Source organism: Melopsittacus undulatus, chromosome 2 (assembly GCF_012275295.1).
Source record: "Melopsittacus undulatus isolate bMelUnd1 chromosome 2, bMelUnd1.mat.Z, whole genome shotgun sequence".
In the NCBI taxonomy this organism is placed as follows: Eukaryota; Metazoa; Chordata; class Aves; order Psittaciformes; family Psittaculidae; genus Melopsittacus; species Melopsittacus undulatus.
Genome location: NC_047528.1, coordinates 20,545,268 through 20,562,286, shown reverse-complemented (window position 1 = coordinate 20,562,286; position 17,019 = coordinate 20,545,268). Strand labels below are relative to the sequence as shown.

General features: G+C 48.3%; 1 protein-coding gene across 2 annotated transcripts in view; it reads left to right on the top strand.

Moving 5' to 3' along the window:
* Positions 1-10,225: 10,225 nt before the first annotated feature.
* The window catches only part of FLT1 (fms related receptor tyrosine kinase 1), a 111,893-nt gene continuing 105,099 nt past the window's right edge, over positions 10,226-17,019 (top strand). Inside the window, exon 1 of one of the 2 annotated variants that reach the window (XM_005149776.3) lies at positions 10,226-10,549. In XM_005149776.3, coding sequence (XP_005149833.2) covers positions 10,264-10,549 — 286 coding nt within the window. In that variant the 5' untranslated portion in view covers positions 10,226-10,263. The remainder of the gene's footprint in view (positions 10,550-17,019) is intronic. The other variant, XM_031049524.2, reaches the window with a different exon arrangement.

Here is a 17,019-nt window from a genome sequence, read left to right as displayed (position 1 = left end):
AGAAGCTTGGCTAACTTGTTTTTCCATGGCTTGGTGACAAATGTCTCAGTAAGCATTGTCTGATACCCAGTGACCAGCTGTCATCAGAAAGCCAGGATAAACATACTTGTAACATTACAAATTGACTTATGGTGTCAAGCATGAAAACTCTTTGAAAGCAGAAGGTGGCTGGTGTGTTGAATGTGCTCGTGTTTGGACAGCTTGTGACAGCCTTGTCTCTGTTACCACTTCTGTTTCAGACATACTTGCTGTTTCTCAGTGTACTCTGCAGCTGTGATGTCTCATAAGCAGAACCTTTTCTCTTTGTGGTCCTCATGCAGTGGACTACTAACTCCCAACCTGGACTTGTGAGTACATCCTGGCACGGATGTTGAATAACAGCAGTAACAGCAGTAGTAATAATAAAGGAAACTTTACTTAGCACTTTGCCTGTTTTAGACTATAGGTAGGTACTTACGTGATCTCTGTTATACAAATCGTGAGCAACTTCGTAGATTATCAGTGGTATTTAGACAACTACATCCCTCATTCTGATGGGAGTTAGGCACTTCAATGCCTTTAAGGATTTGTGCCTCTGGGGCTTATTCCAGATAACAGAAGTCTGTGGCAGAGTCGGTAGGAGATAAACTTGAATTGTCCACATCTAAGGGCTGGGGGAAGGGCAGGCAGTACCACAGGGAGAAAGAGTGCAGCTTTTCCTGCCTGCAGTATACCTGTTCTCCATAGAAAGCCTGGAAAGAGCCTAAAAATCTGGCATGCTAACAGCGTTAAAAACGACTGTATCTGAGGTTAGATGGGGGCTGAGGACCATGGACCAGAGTTGGGCACGGTGTTAAAAACTGCAGAACCAAACCTGTACTTCTGTGAAAGGAAGCCAGGATGCAGGAACAGAGCTGTGGCATTGGAAGGCCACCCGTGAAACTCACCATCGTTCACAACCAGCTGTAGTCAGCAGGGAGCACCTTGCAAGCTACTGGAAACCCGGGTGACCTGGTTTACTTTGCAGGTTTTGTTCTGTTTCGTTTTCACAGACAGAAAAGAAGACACAAAAATTGGGCAAGATTTAGGACTTTTAAAAAGAATCCTACTCTTGAGCATGGAAAATCCTGTCGTTTTATATGGAAAAGATTCATAATCATTCTTGAAGGTTCCCCATATCCTCTTTCCTTAAAATGCCTTTTAATCAGCCTATCTACAAGTCTGAAGAGTAATATTAGGTTGTCTTTTTGATGGCAAGTAGGCACATTGAAAGAAAATGGTTTGCATTTTCTCATAATGAGCCACTTTCAGTCATTAGTCGGCCAAAGTGATTCCAACCTGGAGGCAAGACAGCTGCCAGAAAAAACAGTCAAAGAAAGAGCCTGGCCCTGCTGCTCTTGCTGGACATAGACTTCCCTTGAAAATGGGGTTTGTATCCCATTAAGAAAGGCAGGAACTCGCCTTTAATATGACCTAATAAGAAAGTTTATAAGAACTATTTTGAGAATAAGAATTGTTCTTTTAAAACCTCTTCTTAAGGAAAGATTAAATCTTTAAGAACTATTTAACAAAGGATAGCATCAGCAATATTGAATGAACCTATATTCAAGGATCCAAACACCCTCTTTTGGACTGGCATCTGTCTAAAGTAGGAATAAAGTGTTTTCAGACTTAATTACTGATTTCAGGGAAAGAAAGCCATTATATTTTTAAAACTCCCGACAGGAAAGCATGTCTCCCAAACCGCTTTTGGAAACACCGCGCCTCTTCTTCAGATGTTACTTATCTTTTCCTGCTAAGAAACTGCTCGGACGTGCAGCTGGCCCTAGCACCGTGTGCCCTGGGCCGCGGCCTGCCGGAGGACACCCTGGGTGCAGCCGTCTCCCTGGGGCTGGGGTCGGGGCAGCCTCAGCACCGACGGGGGACGTATTAGGTCCCGGTGACCGAGGCTTTGTAAGTCATCTGCATCAAACCAGGGGTGAGGGGGCAGGAAGAGGCTCTTAATCCCTGGTGTCTTTGTTTCGCCTTGCATACATCAGAAGCGGGGCTGAAGCCGTGTGATCGCTTTTTATGGAAGAGGAAAGATATTTGCAGGCACTTGGGCGCATCCTGGACTCCTGAGCTGGGCTGAAAGGACGGTGAGGGGCACCCCTGTACCGGCTGGGGCCGGCCGAGCCCCTGCCCCTCCCGGTGCATCCCTCCCACAGCCAGCGCACACCCGCTTCTTTTCCCCCACTCCCAAGATCAAAAGCTCCTTGGTTTTGCAAAAGGACTATTTTCTCAGGCGTCCTTCCCCACCACGGCTTTGTGAAAAGGACAATAGACTCCTGTGTCAGTGCTGTTGGCACCAGCCTTGCATAATACAGGAAGCAGCATTTCCTTTCGGGGGTGGAAAATTAACTTGGATCGTGCGTTTCTCTTTTTATTGCTGACCGTACACACCCCGGGAAATTCGGCTCGGCGGCTCTCGGGAAGGGAAGCGGCAGCAGCCTCCTCTCCGCATCCTCCGCGGGGCAGGAGAAGACCCGAGCGCGCCTCCGCCGCCCGCGGGCAGGACCGCCTCAGCGCAAGGAGCGCGGCCCGCTCCACTGCGGCCGAAGCGGGGAGAGGCGGCCGGGTCCTCCCCGCGCCGCCCCGGTGCCCCCCGGGTGCCGCCCGTCCCTCCCGGTGCAGCCGAGGGCTCCGGGGGGCGGCTTCGCGGCTCCTGCGCTCTCGGCCCTGGGCTGGCCCCGCTCTCCCTCCGTCTGCCTCGGAGTGACGGCGGCACCGGCGGTCACAGCGTCTCCGGCATCTCTGGGAAAATAAATGTTAAAAAGGGTCTGTTTCTAGTTGGGAGAGTTAAAAAACAACCAACATAAGGAGAGCCCTGTGCTTTGGCAGCTCAGTGCTACCTGTGAAGCCCAGCTACATGAAATAACTTTCAACCAGTTTATTCTAATGATATTAGCCCCTGCTCAATGCTTGTATTAGAAGCGGTTGGACCAGCTGATGTCCAGAGGTCCTTTCAAACCCTAACAATTCTGTGTGTAGACATAGACCTTTGGGGCAAGTTTGACCTCAGGAAGACTGTGTATGTATAAAGTAGGATACACATTCCACAATCGTTCTTCAAATAATTTTGCGTTCTTCATTTCCTGGTGGTGCTCAGCCAAATGGGGTTTAGATTCAGTGACTGCAGCCCAGTCCTGGCTTCTCCATCCTCCCTCTATCCACCCATTGCTGGGAGTGAGAAGTCAGTGCAAACTGCAGATCCCAAGAGAAGTCACCTAAATATTTTGGTCTGCTATTTTTGTCTTTCCCTTTTGCCAACACAACCTAAACCTCAACTTCAGGAGATGAGTTGGTAGCTTTGCTGGGTAAGGAAACACATAAACTGTATCAGGAGCTCCTGGTACCTGTGAGATTAGTTTATGCATAGGTCATTCTCTCTTCTGGACCTGTGCTAGATCTTGTCTGCTGGACCTGGTGACAAGAGAGCATTCCCAGACAGGTTTCAGAGCACCCCATGGGCAGCTCTGAGGCTTGCCAAGTCAACAGGCAGTGCTTTTCTGCCCTTACGTTGGGCTGATCTGCCAGTTTCATTTTTTTCTGCACTAAAGGAAGCAAAGATACTGATTTCATAGCATGGAAATTACAGCAATGCATCACTAAGGTGATAACTACCCACAGCACCACGAGTATCTTGTGGAACTGGAAGTGAAACAATCTTTTAACTACTGTCAGCCAGTTTCATCTGTTTACTGTTTGGTGGTGGTGGCAGGGTAACACTTTTTTATGCTTAATTTTTTTACTTGTTTTCAAGGAAACATATTGTGGGAAAGAGCTATCTTAAAACTGTTGTCTCAAAAATCTCAATTGTGGCTGGAGAACGAAAGAAAAGATGATTCTAGTGCATTTCAGAGGAAGGTTTTTTACTCCCCTTGGACTGGTACAGCTCTCCTTAGTCTTCCTCTGTAAAACTATCCCTGTTACTTGCAGATGAGCTGGAGATAGCTCTGATGAAGTTCTGAGCATACGTTGCAGTAAGCTTTCTTTCTTTCCAGCTGTCTGGTAGTCTTGCATTGCCACTGATTTAGTCCAATTGCACCTCCCTGGGCACAGAGCTCCAAACGTGCTCTTTGACACCTCTCTCCTGAAACTGCTCTGCTTGCAGTAGTATAGGCGAACCAGCACATGGGGCAGGGAGTACACCAACCCTACTATTTGGGGCACATCTGGTGTAACCGTACACATTACTGTGGTGCTGCAGAACCTTGACAGTGCTGTGTGTATCCCACATTTCCCAGTACAGCTCCCAAGATACTCCTGTGAACATAATTTCTGTGGTCAGATAGCTGTTTGCTTCTGTTCAGATTTTGTATATGATTTGTTCCAAAGTAATCAGGACATTGGCATTCGTGGACATCCCTGAGTCACCAGCTTCTCTGTGAGCAGCAGCTGCGTGGGCTCCTGGCATGGAGGCCTGGTTTGTATTATGGTGAGGAAACACTAAGTCTTTTGGGGTTAGTGTTTGGGGTGGTAAAAGGAAAAGAGCTCTTCATTGTAAGGCTGGTTTTCTTTTCATGGCCCAATACATTTTCTTGGGTAGTTTTCCCTTTTTGACATGTTTTGGTTTGGTTTTGTGGTTCTTTTGCTGACCTTCTGGTTGCCTTTCCCACTGAAATGTAGGCCGGATTCCACAAGGAGGAGATGCAATCTATCCTTTCATGTGGTCTTGTCTCTTTCTAAACACTTATCCTGGTACATTCATGTACTGTGGCTCCAGGAAAGGCACACACATATATATATATACATATGTACATATATAATCTCCAGGATAAAAAGAAGCGATGGCTGAGGACTGGATTTCAGATGCCTGGGAGATGAAGCTGAGAGTGCTGTGTCACCACCACATTAACCCATCTGTGCTGAAAGTAGGTCATTCCCATATTGATACAGGTGCGCATCCGTGCAGGACCCAGCATACATTAGAAATGCTTAGTAGCATTCTTCTATTGTACTTGTGTTTTAAAGGGACAAAAAATTCTTGTTCCACTTTTTTTTTTTCCTGTTCAGTGAAATATTGCTGAATGCATATGTAAAATCAATTGTGTAGTATTTTGAAAGAAAGTGTGTATTGTAATAGATTGCTTTTAGTAATGGGGGTGAAATCACTAGCGTTCTGCTGCATGGTCCTGACAGGAAGAGATGTGAACAGAGCCAAAATCATGTGGATGTGCCAGCGGCTAGTGAGGGATGGCCCATTCCTAAGTGAGACAGTGCAGTAAAAAGGCAGGTGGGAGCAGTTACCACACCAGCAAGAAGCCAGAAGTCCGTGTCAGGATCAAGTTCCAGGGCAGTGGACAGGGTCAGACACAGCAAGGCCACAGTGATGGTACAAGACAAGGCACACATTTAACTGCTGGGAACCGTGTTGTAGCACAAGCAGGGACCAGTGGTATGGCCCAATTTTAAAAGCAGCTCCCAAGGGACAAGAGTGGCAGATGCTCACCTCTAGCTTTATCCATAGCAGCTGCCACCAGTAAAGCACTGACACTGTACTCCAGCAGATAAGCTACTCAATTTAGCCACTAAAACTCTTGGAAGGCAGGTATTCTCTGGGCCCGAGTACTGCAGGAACTCTAACTCACTAGCTTCCGAACCTCCCAGTAAAATACTAGCTACTCTGATTAATTGTTCACGCTGGTTGACTAACTATAATAAAAAATGAGCAAGGGCAAATGCATACTCCCATTGGCCCTACTTTCTTTCTCTGGCTGGACAGCTGCCTCCTTTGCCTGCCCTCAAAGGTGGACCTAGCTTTCATGAAGGTGAGAAAATAGGAGGAAGGGATGACACAATCACTGCTTTGAACTGTCATACCCTTCAGTGAAGGATGGAGAGCAGTGCTGTGAAGTTATCCTGCAAGGACTAATTCCTTGCTGCAGCTTTTGTCTGCCATTGCTATACACACTGACCAGGTTCAGAGCCAAGAGTCTGTATAACATAAGTCAAAGCTCTGCATTACTCAGGGTAAGTACAACCACAGCTAGAGCTTATGTCTCTGCGAACACATACCAATGCCTGGAGGGCAGGTATAAGTAGCTGTCCCAGTAGACACTGTAGTGTGAAGAAGAGCTTTCAGCTTTCACTTCTTACAATCCTGGAGAAAACTAGGGAACTTTACTTTGTGTTACATGCAGCTTTAGCTGTAGTGGGAAAGTCCAAATTAACAGCCGCAGCTAAAATTACAATGATGATGGATTTACTTGACAGTGTGCTCCTTAAACTCTGTCCCTGACATAGGGAGATAGAACCAGAGAATGTCAAAATAATGGGGATTGAAAACACTTTATTGAAAAGAGAGAGGAAAATTGAGTCAGAGGGAGACGTTGAGAAGACCCAGTCCATCTCACTTAGGGTCTTGCTCCAGGTTACAGTCTCCACAATAGCTAGATTAGTATAAAAAGCTCCAATATTCTTTTGGTTGTCACAGATCACTGTGTATTCCATTGTGTGGGTGTGCTGAAAGCTTTATCAGTGACACAACCCAGGTTATAAGTGGCTCCCCACACAAAGCAAGCAAGTTGTGTCCTGGATTATTTCACCAAACTGTTTAATGCTGAGCCCAAGAAACAGTCATGAGCCCCAGAAATGGTTATGACACTGCAACTGACAGGGGACTGTGGGGATAAAGAAGGCTCTCACTGGTGGATAGGGAGCAGTGGACCCTTTCCCACTGGCTTTATTAAAATTGTCACATTTTCACTTCTTTGCCTACATTTTCAGTCCAGGGAGCAGCCAGCCCTCCTTTTAAGTCAGTTGGCAGATGCAGATTCCGCAGAAGACCTGTAGAGGGAGATCCAATCTGCTCTGCTTTGACATCTCTTCCAGCAGCTGAAGCTTGAGACAATCTCAGAGGCAGTCTAATCTGCTCCTATGAGATGTCTACCTCTGCTGTGAGTATAGGGATCAGCAGATATCATAAAGTCCCTCAGCTGTAATTCTGGCCCACGCAGTCTTCTATGGGCAGGCACCTGCTGTGCAGGTGATGGTGGTAGCCTTTTGTGTGATGTTCTGAACATGGGAACCAGTGCCTCAGGGAGCTATCTTGAGCAATTACTTCCATGACTGGAAAGAGTCAGGTCAGGTTGGGAGGGTATCAGCTGCTGGTGTGAGTGGGATTTTCCAGGCTCTTTATTTTTGCCAGGTCCACGGGAACTGTCCAAGCAATTCCTCCCATGAGACAGGATGTTCCAAGTGTCCTAATTCCAATGGGGAGTAGAATCCACAACCTCAGGATGTGTCCCAGCAACTTGACTAAGTCATATCCGGGTTGAGAGGAGTTTCCACCCCACCTAACTCTTCAAGCCAGACGTGCAAGAGTCATAAAGACTGACAGACAGGAGACAAGAGGCAATGCCCTGTTTAAGTATTCAGCTATGAAAGGTCCTATGTGCTCAGGCAGTGTTTGTGTTTCTTTGCAGCATGGTAGTCTGCTGCTTAAGGTGGACACAGGAGCTGAATGCCCTGATTACTTGTCTATTCAACCAAATGTCCTATTGCTCACTTTCTATGTTGTTCCAATGAGTCCTGTTGGCCAAGGAGGGGTAAGGGATGCTTATTGGAAAGCTGGTGCTTTTGCTGCCTGACAACTTGACGATCTCAGTGTGAGATGTACGAGTTGTTCAAGCACAAGTCTTGGTAGAAGCCATCTTAATCCAGAGCAGGGTAAAATTCAACAATACAAGGTACTGCTGGGCTGCAAAGTGAATGCTTTGTAGACAAAATGTTGTCTATTGTGAAGGGCTATTCTCCTCTCTCTTTTGCAGCTTCTGTAGCTCTGGAGATTGAGCAGATCATCAGCTCTGCAGCAAGGATGTTTGCCTGATACATTTCAAAGAGGACTTATTCTCAGCTGCTAAATTTAGCTGATTTCCTTTCTAGTATTTAGCAATAATCTTTTTAACAAATGCTAGAAAAAGGGTATTTCCCATATTTCAGAGCTGAAGGGAATGTAACAACAGTTACATTTCCTTTACTCCAAGAATAAAAATTGTCGCACATATGCTGTCCACAACTTAGCGCTGGAAAAAGGCCAAAGATTTTGGTATGAAGAGACCATATTGCCTGCAGGATGGATATTTGCCAGGGACAGGTCTATGCCCAGTTCCTTAATGTTTGTTTGGCCATAGTGTCTAAACCACTCTCAAAAATAATTTCATACCCTGCTAGGTGTTGCCAGTTACATGGTAGTACACAAAAGTTAAGATACAAATAGGTTCCGCACAGCCCTCCCCTTCACGCAATGTTCTGTCTGTCCAGACGCTTCAGCCTATGCATTTAAGGATACCTTCTCATCCAGTTCCAGGCACAAGCTTCACAGGCTTCCCACCATAACTTCATTCTGCTTTATAGGAGTGTCTACTGACTCCTTCCTCCCTGTATCTCGGTGCTAGGGTCTTCTCAGTCTTCATGCAGGCTCCCACAGTTCTTCTTTCCCTGGCACTAGCATATGAAGAGCAATGAGGTGTTTCTTCAGACCTTCATGTTTGCCCTCCCTGGGCTTCAGCTCTGACATCCTTGGAGCCGATTACATCTGTTAAGAAGGAAGAAGGTATGTCTTGCCAAAGTGCTGTGGTCTTTAAAGGACCATGACTGAATGCAGCTGCGATGTAGGAGGTGTGAAGAGGGTGGGGAGGAACTGGTGTGGCATGGCTGCTGAACTTGTGATGGGGCCTGCATCATCTCACACTCAGCACGTACTCAGCACTGCGTAGGTCAAAGACAGGGACATACAGTTCCCTTAGCTCCTTCCACAGGGAGCCCTTGCTCCTAGAGGGTCTGAGCTGTCAGGATGCCCAGTATCCCACTTCTGGTTGGTTTGTCCTCACTGGCCGACTGTTTTCCCAGCTGCTGTCCTCTCCACTGGAGGAGGTGATTTCTTATGAGTCACCCTCTTCTGGAAAGAAACCTCTGGGGTGTTTCCCCCGTGGTGTGAGCAGATGAGGGGGAAGGTATCCATAACTGTTTTATTTTCAAGGTCTCAGCTGGGGGCAGGAAGATTGGAAAATGCAGGCTTAAATTCTTAGCTTAGGGTGTCACTTGTGAATGGGAGTCAGACAGAAGCATGCAGGAAACATTCTCACAGACTTTAAACTTGAAAGTTAAACAGTTCTGAAGTTAAAAACAACACAAACTTCTCATTTTTTTCTTGCACAGGATGGTCTGGTGGGACACAGGAGATCTGAGTTCTATTTCTGGCTCTTGTCACCAGCTTCCTATGACCTTGGACTGGCTGCCTAACCTTTCTATGTGCCTCCATTTCCTTCTCTGTGAAGTGGGGGTGATCAAATTTACCTGCCTCATGCAGACACTTTTGCAACTTATGTCATAGCGTAAAGATATAGGAAGGGCCATACTGGGTCAAACCAAAGACCTGACTCACCCAATGCCCTTCTCTGGCTACACAGGAGAGAAGTGGAAACATAGTGCTTGAGTTTTGCTGTCATGGGCTTGCTTCTGGTCTTTCACAAAATAAAATATATATGGAAAACGTGAGGTAAGTGCATAGAGAGAAGAAATATATTTCTAGGATAGCCCTGGGTGTCACAGGGTTATTGAAGGCCAGCAGCAGCACTGTCAGGGAAGAGTCCTGAAGCATCTTAAGTCCATGCTGCCCCTTTCTGGCTTCCCTGCTCTGAGCGCCCCATGCTTCTGGCAGGGGACCAGAGCTGGTTTGGGTCAGGCCCTGCACAGGGCAGGCTGCCCCTTCCCCGTGAGATCGGGAAGATGAACCTCAGTCCTCGGGGCACGGGCAGCGCTCTGGGTCGCTCCGCGCACCCCGCCTGGCAACCGCGGAGAGGCTGCGCGGCACAGGCCTGACCTGGGCTCCGGCCCAGGAGCCGGCGAAGAGGCGCGGCGCTGCCGGTGTCTTCTTGCAGAGCAGGAGAGGGGCTCTGCGGGACGGCGACCCCCGGCGCTCTCCCTTCCGTCCGGGAACCGCAAGCCCTGTGCGCTCCTTCCCCGGAGATGCCCAGCGACGGCCCCGCGGCGAACCCCGCTCCCCGCCCCAGCAGCGCCGCTTCCCATCTGACTGGAAACCCCCCAGTGCCGGGCTCTGGCAGCTCGGGAGGGCACAGCCGAGAGACCCGCGGGAGACCAACCCCGTGCCCGCCGGCAGGTGGGGGACGCGTCCGGGGAGGGCGTGCTCCAGGCGGAGGATGTGGGCCGGGGGGGCGGAAGGGTGCGTGGTGAGGGGTGGAGAAGTTATAAATCAGCGGGACCGGGGCTGGCTGCTAATTGATGCCCGCGGGAGGTGAAGCTGGCAGGGCGGCTCGTAGCGGACACTCCCTTTCCGCGGGCGGGGAGGGCTCAGGAGCCTGCTGGATGCGGATCCGCGCCGCGCTGCGCCGTTATCTCCGCTACCGCAGGAGGAGCCTGGGACTGAGGAGAGCTCGTAGGAGCCTGGCTGGAGCCTCTGCCTCTTCTCTGTGGGCAGGGAAAGAGCCCTGCGCTCCCGCGGGCAGGACCATGTCCCGCCAGCTGCTCTCAGGGACCGTGCTGCTGGGAGCAGCCCTCCTGCTCGCAGGTAAGGGTCCGCCGGGACCCACTAGCCCATCCAGTCCCCGCTCAGCGCCGAGCTCTCCGCGACGTGCCCCAGCATCGTGTCTCCTGGGCGGTGCCTCCCGACTAGCCCCGTCGCACTCTGCTTGGCTGGAGCCGGCGGCACCTGCCTGCCCTCCGCCTATCCCTCTTGGGCAGGACAGGGGGAATCTATCCCCGCTTTTCAGAGCGTCGCCAGGCGCTGCATCTCAAGTGGCTCTTAGCCTTCGGATCCCCGGCTGTGTGCCCCGGGAGCGGTGCCCCGGGGGTATCAGCAGTGAGGGGTTGCAATGCATCCCCTGCCCCGGGCAAGGCGGTGATGCTGGCGGGAGACTTTCCTGGGCACGGGGAACAACCGCTCTGGGAGATATCCGAACCGGTGCATCACGGAAAGAGAGCATGTCTTGGTCGCAGGGCAGGCTTCTTTCCTCCCCACTTTGTTTCCAAGTGTCAGCCTCGCCCGTGAAGCAGAAAAGGTGACAATTTCCTTCTCAAAAAGCCAAATCCTGCTACCTCCCGCCCGAGCGGGAGAGAGAGCATCAGTCGGGGCTGTCTGCGTGGGGTACCCGGCGTGCGTCTCTCTGGAGAGTGGGATGGAGCTGCTCTACAGCGCCTACATCCCTCAGTGCTGCGTGTGCCGGGACGGATCAGTGCGGATTTACTTTCCTTAACCGAGTTTTATTTTACTTTGAGCGAGGAGCCAGCTCTGCTGGGTCGGAGCGCTGGGCGGCCGGGCAGAAGCGCGTCCCAGGGCTGCTTTGGTAGTCACCTGGGAGCTGGGGTGCGTGGGGCCGGGCAAGGGCAGGTCCCCCGTGGGCTTACGGAACCGCAGGGCCGCCGAGCCATGGGGCTGCCCTACGGAGCAGATCGGAGCGGGTCTGCGGCTCCGCACCCCTCGCGCGCTAGGGTTCCCTTTGTGCGCCCCGCGGGCCGGCGCGCTGCATAGCCGGCGGACAGCGACAGCAAGCCCCGTCTCGGGGAGGAAGAGCCCGTGCTGCGCCCTGGCCAGGCGTCAAGGCCAGCGGCGGAGCAGCGCGGTGTTTGTGCTTAGCGGTGCTGCCTCCCGATCCGCCGCGCTCCTCGGCGCTGGCGGCCAGAGGCTCGGTCCGTCTCGCATCTGCGAGTCCGCGGGAGCGCTCTCTGCGCCCACCGGTGCTGGAGCAGCCCTGGCGTGGTGCTCCCCGGCGCTGCCCATGCTGCTGGCCGGCGGCAGCTGCGTCCCGAGGCTGCCGGGGAGCAGAGCTTGCGGAGCCGCTCCGACGAGACGTTTTCCTGCTCGGGAAGTGCTGATTCATCAACTTTGGTGTAGCTACATGGGTATTATTAATTTTTCTCCCTTTCTTTTCCCCAGGAAAGTGCTAATTTCCCCACACTATTTGTCCCTGCCAAGGAGATTCTTATCCCCAGGATGAAATAGGCACAGGCATGGGACACCCATCCTGGATACAGGAAATGTAGGTTCAGAACCTTGCCAGGCTTCCTTCACAGCTTGAGCTTGAACTACGGTGTCCCGCTCCCACATGGGCTCCTGCAGTGACCAGCTCTGCAAGGGGACTGGCTTCCTCTTTCCTGCCGGAAAGGTTTTCCATTGTGCAAATCATGGCAAACCCACTGCCCAGGGAGAAGGTGGACACTGAGAGCTAGGGGTTTTAAGAGACCCTGGTTCACCTTCCTGTTCCAGGCTCTGGCAGGGTATGGGCACCCTAGACCAATTCCAGTGGGGAAAACTTGGCTTGTTCAGGGGAAAACTTGGTCCTCTTCGTGCTCGGGCATACATCCTTGGGTTGGCTCAGGTGCGGTAGGCATTGCAGAGACGCTTCTCTGTAGCTTGGCTTAGTGCCTTTACAGCCATTTTGCTGGAAAGGCATATGCCCCCATTAAGTGTACAAGAGCTTGTGATCCAAAATATGAATTTAGACTTTTTAAAAATTCTTAATATTTTGTTCCATTTTCTTTCTTTTTTTTTGCCTTTTTTTTGTTTGTTTTTTCATTTGCATGGAAAGTCTCAAAGTTATGGGTGCAGTGATAGGATGTATTGTACTGTGCAACGCTCTATGCATTTCTTCTCATTTCACCCTCCTTTCCTGCCTATAAACTTTTAGTCGGGCTGTCCAGCACTTCCCGTTTTGAGTATTCTTGATGAAATTTGATTCATCACCACCGTATGGTCCACTCTTCTAATTCAGTCTTTGCAGGTGTCTACTGAGCTTCCATTTACTAGCAAGTACTAGGGGAGATTCAGAGAAATAGGCAGTGGTTCAGGAGTTACTAGAGAGAGCTTTATAAGGAAGCAACAGAAGCAGGTCTTTTACCTTACATATATTTAATAACTTAAATTTCCCTGAAGCAACATTCAAGCTGCAAGCTGTGACAGTCCCTTTTTGAAAAAATAAGATTAAGGAAATTGTTTGTTTGACATGTGAGTGTTGTGCACTTCAGCTCTCTTGCATTTCTATGCACATGCATATTTTGACAAATGTGGGAAAGAGCAATACTTTTGTATTTGTGTTTTGTGTATATATTTATTTCACAAAATGTATTGCATACATTTATGCCAAAGACTGCATACATAATGGTCAGCATGAAAATGTTGTTGCCATATAAAATTTAATCTCCCAAGTTGTATGGCAATTATTTTAATTGATAGCATGTGGGAATGTGAAGCGCTGGGTTTAAACCCTGAGATCGGATTCTACAGCCTGGATTGAGGGTTATGTGGCTGCATTTCCAGAAACATAAAATGATAATTTGGCCATGTTTCCAGTTTTCCACACCAAAGCAATACCTCATAATTAGCAGCTAGGAGGTAGTTACTCTATTATGATCTTATCCGTGAACAGTGCAATATGAATGTCAGTTATTGCAGCTGGATCTATCCAGTTGGATCTAGATCATCAAAATCCCCAGCGAATGACAGGCTTTTCAATTTCATGGTCGATGGAAAAAAATGAAGGAAGAAATTCCAGGTCAAATCTAATCAGCGCTGAGGTTAATTTTTTGCAGTAACTAACTGGACTTCTCTGAAAGTGCTATTGCAGTAGATGTTCACAGGTGAAGATTTCAATTTGATTTAAGTTCTTACTGAAGCAGCTGTACAGATGTGCAGCTACAATGGTCTAATCTGGGATTAGGGCTGGAGATCTTAATGAAGTCCAGAAAAACTGAGTTTCCCACTTCTGGATCTTCATGGAGACTGGGCTCTCTTAAAAATTCCCATCTGCATTCACATCGGGGTGAAGAGTTAGACCCTGCTGCATAACACAGGCTTTTAAGAAATGTATACATGGAGTTTAAGTATCAAATTTTCTGGCATTGCTAAAGAAAATCACTTTCATCACTTAGGTTTTACTAGACAGGTATTTTGCTCATATGCTGGACACAAAGCTAGATTTCATTATCTTATAGCTGTTATAAATCTGGAGCAATTCTCTTGGGCAAAGCTAGCATCTTCTAGATTCACAGCTCCTGCTGGAGGAAATCAGGGCTTAGCCTTCGCCCTAGTAAAGATCTCCATATGCAGAAGCACCCACTGCATTTAAAACCCTAAAATTGTTCTGCTGGGGAGATCTGAAGATCTTTTTTTTTTTTTTTTGGTGGTGTTAGCTGGTTGGATTTTTTTACATGTGAACAATAACAAACAAGCTGAACCGATTTTTTGTCAGATGCTTCAAGGGCTGAAACCAGTAGCCCTTCACACTGTGTGGGTGTATAACACAAAAGGAAATTGTCCAGATCTTCAGGACAGTTGCGGAGTCCTTCCGCTTTAATGTGGTTTGGAAACTTCAGGCACAATGTTTATCAGCTTGCTAGTTTTTGTGTCCAACTGAGATTGGGAAAGGAAGAAACTCAGCAGATGAGGGTTAAGGTTTGGCATTTTAGAAGTTTCTCTCTGGTGGGACTTTATCAGCAAAATGGTTCTTTGAATCCCCCAAACTCAGGGTTGGGACTTCCTGCTGCAGCCCCAGAGGGGGAGGAAAGTGAGACTGTGGCAAGAGAAGCTTTGCTATGAAGCGTAGGATGCCCAACCACAGTCACCTCTGCTCTTAGAGGCAAGTCTCTCCTTTTGGTGTGAGACCTTCAAGAAGCAAACTGCTACCTCCACAGACACAGAATCACAGAATCCCAAGGGTTGGAAGGGACCTCGAAAGATCATCTAGTCCAACCCCCCTGCAAGAGCAGGGTAACCTACAGTACATCACAAAGGAACTTGTCCAGGTGGGCCTTGAATATCTCCAATGCAGGAGACTCCACAACCCCCCATGGCAACCTGTTCCAGTGCTCTGTCACTCTTACAGTAAGGAAGTTCTTCCTGATGTTCACATGGAACCTCCTATGCTCCAGTTCACATCCATTGTCCCTTGTCCTGTCACTGGATATCACTGAAAAAACCTAGCTACATCATCCTGACTTCAAAACTTATGTATAGTAATTGGACCTCACACTTCATTGTTAGTTCTTTCTCCCCCCAGCAGTAGCTTTTTTCCCCTGTATCAATATTTGTAGGAAGGTGAGGAAATGTTTCTGTTCATATTTGAGCAGGAATTCCACCCATGGATAGCACCAGTCTCTTCTCTCTCTGCCCTGGTGGTGCATCCTTACTACACATATTCCTGCAACTGAGAAACAACCTTTCCCAAGCATTACAGCTGGGAACAGCCTGACTTGGTCACCATGTGGGGACCACTCACCCTAAAGTTGGTCCCATGATTGTCAGGAAGGTGCCTACACAGTTTTCTCCTATCAAGATGCAGAAGTTCAGTTTCATTCCCCCAAGGCTGGAGGTCAGCATTGCATAAATTCTGGTAGTTAAAAAAAAAAAAAAAAGATGTGCTGCAAGCAGCAGATTGAAAAGCGAAAATACAGGCATTAGTGTTCTTTCCAAAGCCAAGCATGGCACAATGTCATGCCCTCCGTGCCCAGCAGAATGAATTCATGCTGGAACTTAGCAAAGCAACAACAGATTGAGAAACGCAAGGGTGTGGGGGGAAAGATTTGAAACTATACATTTCAGAGGTAATTTTTTTCTGAAACTTAAGTCATGAGCCATAGAGATGTATGAGAAACTTGGACTGGGAGTGTAGATGACTGTTTCTTGTGTATTAAGTTATGTTTGGTATTTGGATTTTTGTGTGGTGTGGTGTTTGGAAATGTGCCAGCCTAAAGCTGAAGAGAAGGATGATTTTGCTTGTGATGCATCTGTATTAAAGACCATTATAGATGCTTGTGAAACACATAAGTGATTTATTTGTCATGTTCTCAGACTTTTAATTGGCTTGTGTTAATAGAGAAGCAAAAGGCTCACATTCCCGGTGACCTGATTTTACTGTCTTGATTGTTTTTCTGTCAAATCCCACTTGATTTTCATTATCAAAATCAATTGGTCCATAATAGGGTGAATCAACCCGATTTGTTGTTGTGCTGAACCTACAATGTTAAGTCATCCCTGTAACATATTTAGATGGAGCACAATCCAGCATGTTGCAGTTGACACTGATTTCTGTTTGCGTGACTTTTCTGAGTGCTGAGGCTGCTCTTCCAACATCCACTGATACATGGCACTAAGCACTGCTAAATGCAATCTCTTCTAAATTGTATTCCATCTTTTGGAGTCACGGCCTCAAAACAATGTGCTCTTTGCTATTCAAGCAGCTGAAGGATGGGGAAGTGGTTAGAAGGAAGCTGTTTCTAGGACTTCAGTGGGTTGAAGATGCTGTGGTAATACAGTGACATTATTTCTGTGCAGTGCCTGGAAGTGGGGGTGGAGCGGGCAGGGCATGGTGGCCCTCACAGAGCTGGGGACCTGTGAGCAGATGTCTCCACTCCTCGGAAGTTCCCTTGGGAAGCCCGTGCTCTGGGAACAGGACCCCCTGCTTAGTGCGTGGGGAGTGGCAAGCGATGAGTGTGAGGGCGTTTCATGAGAGGAATTTCACAATTTCACATAATGCACTTAAGTGTCCTTCCTGTGGGATTCTTTCTTGCCACGGAGTGAAGGAATTTGCCCCTTTTGTTCCGATTGTCATTCCTCTGTGGAAGAACCTCTCATCAGGATCACCGTGGACTAATGTTAAGAGAAGTGTGAGAGTTGCCATTCTGGATCAGACAAGGGCTCTATTTAGCTCCGAGTCATATTTCTGCTGGTGTCCAGCATCTGATCTTCAGGGGAGGCTCAAGGAACCTTGCAGGAAGCGGTTATCTGATAAAAATCTCCAGAGAGGAAATTTTTTTGTAGTATGATCTAAAATCCATGATTATTTAGTAGAAACCATGGGATCGAGGGTTGAGGAAACTAAAATTGACATCTGCCAAAATTTAGGTGTTGTCTGTGTTTATGGCAAATGCATATAACATAGTGGGATTAAGTTGCATATATTGTGTAATACAGAGATTTTTCTTCTGATGTGCTGGTAGCAGTTTGGGTGAAACTCATGAAGTGCTGTAATGAATGTTTGTCCTGAT